At 56.0% G+C, this 9,392-nt stretch overlaps 4 protein-coding genes across 4 annotated transcripts; 1 reads left to right on the plus strand and 3 right to left on the minus strand.

Moving 5' to 3' along the window:
* Positions 1-304: 304 nt before the first annotated feature.
* On the plus strand, positions 305-2,158 carry BGZ61DRAFT_470929 (uncharacterized protein; the record flags this gene model as incomplete). Its single annotated transcript, XM_046248148.1, has 3 exons — positions 305-325; positions 717-839; positions 932-2,158. 3 exons carry the CDS (start codon positions 305-307, stop codon positions 2,156-2,158), a joined length of 1,371 nt encoding a protein of 456 aa, XP_046112292.1.
* A 514-nt stretch (positions 2,159-2,672) lies between these two features.
* Positions 2,673-4,081, minus strand: BGZ61DRAFT_438452 (Pex12 amino terminal region-domain-containing protein). The gene has a single exon (XM_046244239.1). The coding sequence runs from the start codon at positions 3,802-3,804 to the stop codon at positions 2,728-2,730; it is 1,077 nt and encodes a 358-aa protein (XP_046112293.1). The 5' UTR covers positions 3,805-4,081; the 3' UTR covers positions 2,673-2,727.
* A 96-nt stretch (positions 4,082-4,177) lies between these two features.
* On the minus strand, positions 4,178-6,805 carry BGZ61DRAFT_438454 (fungal-specific transcription factor domain-containing protein). The gene is made up of 5 exons (XM_046244240.1): positions 6,655-6,805; positions 6,566-6,590; positions 6,423-6,508; positions 5,059-6,357; positions 4,178-5,009 (listed from the first exon to the last, which is right to left on the minus strand). Exons 1-5 carry the CDS (start codon positions 6,696-6,698, stop codon positions 4,433-4,435), a joined length of 2,031 nt encoding a protein of 676 aa, XP_046112294.1. The 5' UTR covers positions 6,699-6,805; the 3' UTR covers positions 4,178-4,432.
* Positions 6,806-8,237: 1,432 nt separating this feature from the next.
* BGZ61DRAFT_17058 (adenylate kinase-domain-containing protein) lies at positions 8,238-9,188 on the minus strand. The gene has a single exon (XM_046237586.1). It carries the CDS (start codon positions 8,964-8,966, stop codon positions 8,298-8,300), a length of 669 nt encoding a protein of 222 aa, XP_046112295.1. The 5' UTR covers positions 8,967-9,188; the 3' UTR covers positions 8,238-8,297.
* Between the last annotated feature and the right edge of the window lie 204 nt (positions 9,189-9,392).

Consider the following 9,392-nt stretch of genomic DNA (forward strand, 5'->3'; position numbering starts at 1 on the left):
TCAACAAAACAAAGCCAGGCTCCCCGCTGCAAGCACTTATCTTCTCTGCTCCTCTGCTCTGCATTCTGCATCGCCGGCCCCCGATTTATTTTCAACTGCCAGCGCCCCGTTCGCCGAATCGCAGCGCATCTATCTGCTGGTCATTGCGCCCTCCACTCAGCAACCTGCACTTCTGCATCCCTTCCCCAAAAGCATTGGACCTACTCCGTCAAATACCGCGAGCCACTCAGCTTCACCCAGCTTCACACTACCTCGCCAACAAGTGGCACCCAATCAGTGACAGCCCAGCGTCGTTGCCGCCATCATGGTATCTTTCTCATGTGAGGTACGTTACTCCCCTGCAACCCATTCATTCCTGTTGCTGTTTCTGGCGCCGACGCCGCTCTCTCCCTCTCCCTCCCTCCCTCCCCCGAATCCTCCAAATCTCCTCCCATAGCCCACCTCCAACCCTCCAACCCACCAAGAACCCACCCCCCAGACATCGCCCGCGCTTGACATCACCTACCACACCATCTTGTTGCGGACAGCCTCCTTCAAGGAACACCCCTTCCTCTGGTGCCGATCTGCTGGCCCACCAACTCTCTCCTTTCCGGGCTCCATCCTCTCATTGCCCTGTCCTTCAAATATCCTGGCACACCACCCCGCTTCGTCCGACCAGTCTCCATTGTCTTGCATCCCACTACATCTTCCATCATCTCTAACCTGTCCTCCTATAGGAGTGTGGTGACGTCCTCACCAAGAAGAAGCTCGATCCTCATCGAAACCGCTGCCGTAGCGCCACCTTCACCTGCATCGATTGTATGGTGCATTTCCCCGGCGTCCAATACCGATTCCATACTGTACGTATCACTCCGCGCAGAGGGGGATCGATCCTATCAATCCTCTTCACTTGCATCTCGCCTCTCGCCCCCTCTCTTCTGACATCATCCAGAGTTGCATGACCGAAGACCAGAAGTACCAAGGTGCTCTCTACAAGGACAAGTCGAAGAAGCCGAACAACAACAACAGCAACAACAACACCCCCAAGTACAACCACACCGCCACCAACAACAACGCCAACAATAACGCCAACAACAACAACGACGACATGGCTCACAACGCTTACGTCGAGGATTGCGGCGAAGACCGCGAGTACGACTGGGCCGAGTACGAAGGCCCGACCGAGGATGAGAAGTCTCCCTCTGAGCCTCCGCCAGAGGCACCCACTCCGCCTTCCGCCCACGAAGATCATGTTGATGTCTTTGAGTTCCTGGTAGCGACTGGACAGACCCCGAATGCGTCCAACATGAACCTCACTGGCGAACATGGACTACCAGATGCCGAGCATGGCAGCACTCTCGTACGATATGAGCCCCCCAAGGAGGCCCTCCTGGATCCTCTCGACCCCAACTCCTACATTGATGAGGATGCTCTCGTACAATATGGAGCTGCTCCTGTGCCCAGCGCTGAGTTCGTCACCCCGGCCCCAAAACACGTGCGACGCAAAAGCCGAGAGGGCAGCGAGAAGAAGGACAAGAAGCGCAAGCGTCTACACGTCGATGTCCCCACTGACCAGGAGATGACCGACGCTCCCCCACACTTGCACACTGGCCTTACTGGTGGCCTCAACCGCATGATGCGCCCCATCTTCCCCCCGTCCCCCGACTACTCCGGAGGTGACGCCCCCGAAGTCTCTCCCGCGAGCCCGTTGAAGAAGTCGAAGCACACAAAGCACTCCAAGCATGCGAAGCAAGGCCAAGTTACCAACAGCATCTTTGGCATGATTGCGGGGACGAAGACGAAGACCAAGGTCAAGACCAAGAGTAGCAAGACCAAGAAGCCCAAGTCGTCGTCGTCGTCGTCGAAGAAGCACAAGGAGAAGACCCCGCAGCTCATCGAGTACCGACCTCATTCTAAGGACGGCAAGGCTGAGAAGGACGAGGCGAGAGAGAGCCAGGTGATTCTCTACAAGCCTCGTGCAGACATGTTCCTCAGCTTTGTCACCAAGGGACCCGAGAGTGAGCGTGGGTGCAGCATGAACAAGGTGCTGAAGCGCTTCCACCGAGAGCGCCAAGCGAGTGGCGCCGAAACGGGCAAGGGCATGGAAGAGAAGGAACTCTGGCGATCGCTTCGACTACGCCAGAACGAGCGGGGTGAGATCGTCTTGTTTTCTGTGTAAACAAGGGCGCCAGACCCCGAAGGAAGAAACAACAGTGGGCAACCATGGCTACAACGGAACGGATATTATTAAAAGGGACAAAGGAGTTTGAGGTGATCGATACTTTGGAGCAACATTTCACGATACCTTGATGGACATGCTTTCATTCTGTGTACAGTTTGTTCGGGACGGATTGGATAGATGGGGCCCCGGCCGGCCTGTGGCCTGCGTCGACTGTGGTGAGGTTGGATCCCCTGGGAAGCCTGGGCATGTAATGCGGAATGTACACATAAGGGAGGGTTGGGATGGGGTTTGCTGGATGTCAGAACGGATGTTTTCTGTTGCTCGCCCTCGGATGATTTCCACGTTTTCTTTTTTTCTTTCTCTTTCAGACCATGTTTGGATTATGTTTGGGGATATGTGTATTGGAGAGTGAGGCACGGGTTGTGAGATATGGATACCATGGGAACTTGTTTCAGTTAGCTGGGCAGCGATTCTGTACCAGCACGTTAACTTGAGGGCAACATTTGATATTGTTCATTCTGTTACATTTCATTATTGACTGGTCTATACAAGTGACTGCTATATGACTACATGACGCGTAAGGGTAAAATATGCTGTGCCATGGCCTCGCGTCGGCACAATGGGCATTCGGGTTTCTCCCTGACCCAATCACCTATGCATTCCCAGCAAAAGACATGGCCGCATTGCGTTGCTGCGGGGTCCTTCATCTCGTCGAGACATAGCGTGCATTTTCGTTGTTGGCCACCCTTGATGAAGCCCATGACCTTGTCGTCGGTGAGCTCAAACCGGGGCGTCGTGGCGGCCGGCGTGTGCGTAGACGCGGCCAAGTCAATGCGTGCTTGGGTTCCTTGGCCACCCGAGAGCAGCAGGTCGTTGTTGTTATTATAGGAGCCGTCGTGGTCGAGGGAGACGTCGCCGGAGACAAAGGAGGCGCGTTCGCGTGGGGCGATGGCGTCGGCGAGGTTGGAGCTGACGTGCATGTAGCCCTGGACGCCGAGCTGGACGACGAGCAAGACGCCCAGCAGCTCATAGCCGGCGCGGTCGGGGGAGTCGGGGACGGTGCGGGTGAAGACGTAGCGGAAGGAGAGCAGGCGTTTGGCCAGCTCGTAGTAGGTGCCGCTGAAGTAGAAGAGGGCGAGCACGACGGCCTGGAAGGGCGAGGCCGAGGTTAGGGATGTCATGTGTCGGGAGACGTAGTCCCATATGCGGGCCTCGCGCGAGTCCGACTTGTCCTGGGAGCGTAGCGACGCGAGGCGACGCTCGAGCAGCTTGCGCAGGCGGGCGCGCAAACCTGGTAGGAGACGGCCCATGAGGTAGGGGAGGAGGATGGAGCCGGCGACATAGGCGGCACGGCGGTCGACGGCGGGGAGGCGGCCGTCGCGGGCGTCGACCTGGACGAGGTCGCAGTACTCCTCGCCGAGCGTGCGATTGCCCGGGAGCGTGGTGAGGACGTAGTAGAGGAGGGTCGCTGCGGTGCGGAGCTCCGGCGCGGCGGCGTGGGTTGCGCGGGCGCCGCGCAGCCGCCGGAAGAGGTCGCTGAGTTCTTGCGTCAGGCGGCCGGTGAAGTAGCTGTCTTTTTGATGCGCGCGGATGACATCGGGCGCGGTGGCGAAGGGGTAGGGGGAGGCGGTAGAGGAGGCCATCGCGAACGGTTCGGTTCGGGGGGGAGGTGTCGAGGAGGACGACGATAAGGCGCTCGGCCTGGAGGGTTGGAGGGGGGACCGCAGTAGATGCCGAGACCTGACGAGATTATGTATGTGGTGGTGTAGATGAATCGGGCCTTAGTTACCCCTTGCGTCGTGTATCGTGGTCGTCGTGCAAGTTGGTGATGGTGAAGATGGCGGGTTTCGGTCGTGACCGGGGTCGGCGGTTGGATTGAATCGAGCCTCGGGTCAATGTCCGGGAAGTTGGCCGGCGTCGGGCGGCACCTCCCATGTGCTAGCCGTGTGTCTGGGGTAATAAGACGGCGCTCACTGCCAAAGTCGGTCACTACGCGCCACCAATTGGCTAAAGCGATTGCATCCTAATGAGTTTCTAAAATCTAAAGTAGCCTCGGGTCTGTGGATATTATCCTGCTAAGATGGATTGCACTATTTTCATGTTTGTGAGCGCGGCTTCTTGTGACTGACACTCCCGATTATTAGTACGTAGCAAGCATTGCAGCTCGCCGCATGTACACCTATACGCTCATCTTAGTACTTACACAATCCTGTACAAAAACACACAAACTCCTACGCCGATGAGCCTTTATCATGTCCCTTCCCACATCCATCACGGTCCCAAAGTCGGATTCTGGTTGAAATCAAACGGCGCGTGAATCCCCTGCTCGGGAGCCTGAAGCTGTATGTTCAGAAACTCGTCCGTCACCAGCGTGCCCAGTTCCTCGTTCCACTGCGCCATCAGCTCCGCCGTCACGCCCTGGCCGAGCTCGAGACCGTTCATCAAGTCTGGCACGTTGAGCGGATCCTCGGGCGGCATCACCGCCTGGGCGTTGCGCGCCCTCACGATGTAGTCTTTGAGCTCGCCGACGCACGGCCACGTGTGCTGTACCTGCTCCATCGCGTCGAGGATCGTCGATAGGGAGCGCGCAATGTCCGAGTCGTCCCAGGACGCACACTGGAAGAACCGCTTCATCATGACGGTGCCTGCCGCCGTGGAGAGCGTCTGGACGAAGTCTAGCGATAGGGATCGGTAACGGTAGTGGCGCGAGTAGGTTCGCATCAGCCGCAGGATGGCCTGGAGTGATTCGTAACAAATCTCCACGTCTTCACTCTCAGCGATTCCTGGCTTCTCAAACATGTGGGATGGAGGCCGGTGGAGGATAATCATGACCGTGTGGAACAACATGCTTCAGCAGGTTAGCGAACACGCACGCCCCTGTCGGGAAGTTAACTTACTGCATACGGAGCACCGCTGGTTGCACAACGCCGACCGTCCATTGATTCCAATGCAGGGTTCCGGGAAGGCTGGATAGCCATTTGGTTAATGAGACATGAATCTGCCTCGACCTTGCTGCCGCCACCGTATCGTCTACGTTCCCTCTGCGGTTCTCAAACAACTCGGTGATCATGACATGAACGATCTTGCATAGTTCGGCTTGGTAGATGAAGGACCCTACGAGGGCGACGCCATCCTCAAATTCCGTTGCCGATGTGCCTTTACAGACGTAGGTATCAAGCAGGCCCTCCCAATCGGGCGGATACTGCAGCCGAATCGTGTTGCGGACGTCGGACTCGCTGGGATGTAGAGCTGGCGGCCTTCCAAAATACAGGCTTAGCTGCTTGTCGGCGATGAAGATGGCCCAGTAGACACGCCTCAAGATTTCTGTGTCGCGGACAGACAGCTCCGTTGCCCGATTTGAGGATTCAGCCGATGCATCCCAGTTGTTCGGGTCTAGATGGAGTCCCATTTCATGTGCTAATCTGAAGGCCATTCCGCAAAAGAGCCAACCCTTGGACGTATGCCCAACACCAATCTCACGGTATCCAAGAAGGGCCAGAGCTTGCAGGGTCGTGAGATCCGGGCTGTCCAGCATTGAGTAGATGAGCGTTTGGGACTGGTTTGCGAAGATGTCGGAGATGTTTCTGGAGTCGTCGAGCTGCATGGCACCAAGGGCGCAGATGGAAAAGAGCAGCGCATCTGAGTAGTATTTGCCCGAGCCTATGTCGTAGTCGCGCAGAAAATACTCCCTGTACACGAGCATGTGGAAGTGATACTGGTATTTGAAGTAGGCTGCCATGCACATCTGCGACGTCTCATCGTGAGGCGCATACATGAAGCTGTGGTCACTGGAGCTCATGACGCTGTTGTTCTCAGACAATCCCGAGCTGTTAAATGGAGGCGCGGTGCTCAATTCCAACGGGGAATTGCTGTCGCTAGGGGAGATGGATGCCTCGTGTGAGAGGTGGATGTGGAACGCGCTGGTGCCGCCAAAGAACTGCGTCGCATTGCTTGATCGCGGGCGTCTCAACTGCCCAGAGCGCACCTGAGCTGCGACAACCTTGGGGTCCGCGTTTGTCTTTTGTTCCAAGGCAGGCTTGGAGGATGAGAGGTCCGCCGAGTCCGGAGGTGAAAGGGCCAGCTCGGAGAGCATGTCGTCTCGCTCGGTGCTGTCAGCGACGGCGAGTTTGCGGATGAGCAGCTCCAGGGATGCGACCTGGCCCTCGAGAGCCTGCACATAGCCTTTGGATATAGGTCTTTGTTGCGTGTGATGAGCATTTGCGCGTCGACGGTTGAGAGAGAGAGACATCAGGTGTCTTACCGTTGCTTCTCACCACTCCCGCTGAGGATACACTCTGTGCCGGCCTTGACACAGCGCGAACAAGGTCGCTTGCGGTCACATTTGATCTAAACCACGGCGTCAACGCTGAAAGCGATCATCGACACAAAGCGGAAGTTGCACACCTTGCGGCGACGACATCGTTCACATCTGAGAACTCGGTCAGCCGCTGGTGGGGAATCATGCTATGAGAGGGGTTTACGCCGCGACTCACGATATCTTGATGGACTCGCCCAGGGGCGTCTGCGTGTCCTCCATGATGCCACGGTTGGCCAATCTGCACTTGGAAATGGGATTCTAGGTACTAAGTTATGGCGGAATGGATTAGCCAAAGTGGAGAGGAGCGGCGTTGTGTTTGATGTTGGAGACTGAGAGTCCAGACCGTTGCAAGTGCGCTAAATTGTCTCCTTTGGGAGGTGCGTCACTTGACATCTCCAACTAAATTTAGTTACCATGGTGCGACACCATGCAACCATCCTACCTTTGATACTCCTGAACCTCATTTCCACACAACGCAACACCACTGCATCACGAATTGAAGCTGGAACATCGAAGGGTGCTTATCCCATTGTCAAATTTATATCAACTCTTTTTGTATCTGATGGCAGAAATCCAAGTCCTGATGCTGACCCTGGTCGTCGCTAATCTGGACTCGGTAATCGGACAACGCCTGATCACATCAGCCTCAAGCATCCCAAGGCCGTAGCGCCCTTAAACAAGTTCGATTCCTGTGTCACCGCCTCAACCATGTCTTTGCCAACCGCATCCAATACCAGCATGTGTCCGGGTACATGCGCCATCACCGTTCCCGTCCCGTCAGTCCCGCTCTCATCACGGCCTCTCGTGGCGTGACACCGCAGCCTCAGAAAACCGGCACTTCTTCAGCGTCCTTGTTGCGCAACTCGCCCAGTCTTCGCCCGTCAAGTGTCACCGGAGAGTCTACCCACTCTGGGTCATCAATGTCCCTGATTCCTAGGGCTTTCAGAGCTTCCCAACCTCAGCATATGGGTTCTCCGTGCGTGCTGCTGTACTTTCTCGCAATGTTCCTGACCAGGTCGATGTTCTGTTTTCGATACGGCCGCATTGATACCACGTAAGTTCCCTCCTGGAAGACTCCGGAAGGACATAGAGGTATCTTTGTCCTGTACATGACGACGTTTCTATTTAACAGTGTGAATCACGACCAAAAAAACTTGCCGTTGTACTCTTGCATGCAACGCGACTCTGCCTCTCTTCACGCGCTATCATGCAGATGCTTTGCACCTTGACACGACTCCCGGGACGGGACGGTTGGTGATAACAGAGTTCTTGTTCTGTTGTCTAGCTTCAGCTTGATAGCTGATTAAGACTTATTTTACAAAAGACTGAGTCTTGTATACTATAGCAATAACAATAGCTGGTCTAGCTAGATATTGCTTTCTAATTACCCACCTAAACAGGGCACAGTGGAAGGACCATGTAGATAGCCAAGTCACCTATACAACACAGACTTTGGTTATATGGTGTTTAATCTGGTCCAGCATTACCGGTATTTCTCAAACTTTCTCTTCTGCGGCATAAAATGTGCCAAGTGTGTATTATACAAAAGATACGCTAGGAGTACATGGAGAGAGAAAAAAGAAAATGCCAGCGGTTTGGCGACGACGCAACACCAGAGTTCCCATCCCCATTCCAAGTCTATTGGTGCAGCTTCCTTTCTATTCCCCTCTACAATTCCCAAAACCCACCCCCATTAACATTGCTCCTCCATGCGAGACGGTGCCCCCCGTGCATGTGTGTGTGACTGTATTGTGTATATGCGTGGCTTGTGCCTAGAGTGTAGGAGCGAGTACGAGAGCAAGCACGCCTCTGTCTCCTTTAAATAGAGAGCCTCTCCTTCATAGCCAGTTGGGTCTTGACATAGACCTGGTCAGGGGTCGGGGTGGCATCGAGCTTGACCACCTTGCCCTCCTTCTCAAAGTAGTTGACGACGGGCATGCTGGTCTCGACAAAGGTGCGGAAGCGCTTACGGATGCTCTCGGCGTTATCATCGGAGCGGCCAGATGTCTCGCCACGCTTGAGGAGTCGCTTCTCCATCACCTCCTCGGGGCAGTCAAAGAAGAGAACCATCTTGGCGGGGCAGACAGTCTCCTCGAACTTGACGGCCTGGTCCATCTTGCGGGGGAAGCCGTCGACGAGGAAGCGGCCCTTGGTGGAGCCCGCCTTCTGGAGCGCCTCGGTCATGGCGTTCTCAAGCAGCTGGATCGTCACCTCCATGGGTACAATGAGGCCGTTCTTGATGTAGTCCTTGATGAGGTCGCCGAACTGGGAGCCAGGGCGCTCCTGCTCGGCGCGTAAAAGGTCACCGGCAGAAAGGTGGATGAAACCGTACTGCTCAACCAGCTTCGAGCACTGGGTGCCCTTGCCGGCACCGGGGCCGCCGAGAACGAAGACAACGGTGACATCGGCGGGGCTGAAAGTGGGCGTGGGCTTGGCGGGCTGGGGAAGCTGGCCAGCGACAGCTGGGGCATCGAGTTTTTGAGGCATCTCTGCGTTGAGGGTGGTTTTGTCAGTTACGTTGAAGCTTTTGCGGACATGTGAAATCAGGGGGTTTTAAGGAGGCGGGATGCGGTGAATAAGTGTCGTGGCAGGCCCTGGGAAAAAGGGAGGGGATGCCGAGACGCTTGGATCTCTCCATCGACTGATTCCTGGGGAGAACAAGCCAAATCGAGGCCAGCCAGGTAGGGGAGGGAGGGGAAAAGCGGGCAGAGGAGGCTCCTCACCTATGCGGCGGTTGACAAGGCCCATGTAACCGAGCGATCCCAGACCGATGACGGCGATAAACGGCCAGAATTTGACCTTGTCGTTGCGGGGAGACTGTGAGGAGTAGGATCGGCGGGTGGTTTGGCGGAGAGAGCGCGAGAAACCCAGCGAGGACGACGAGGATGAAGCTCGAGGCGAGGAGCGGGCGGC

The sequence above is a fragment of the Ilyonectria robusta genome, assembly GCF_021365365.1.
Source record: "Ilyonectria robusta strain PMI_751 chromosome Unknown BGZ61scaffold_1, whole genome shotgun sequence".
In the NCBI taxonomy this organism is placed as follows: Eukaryota; Fungi; Ascomycota; class Sordariomycetes; order Hypocreales; family Nectriaceae; genus Ilyonectria; species Ilyonectria robusta.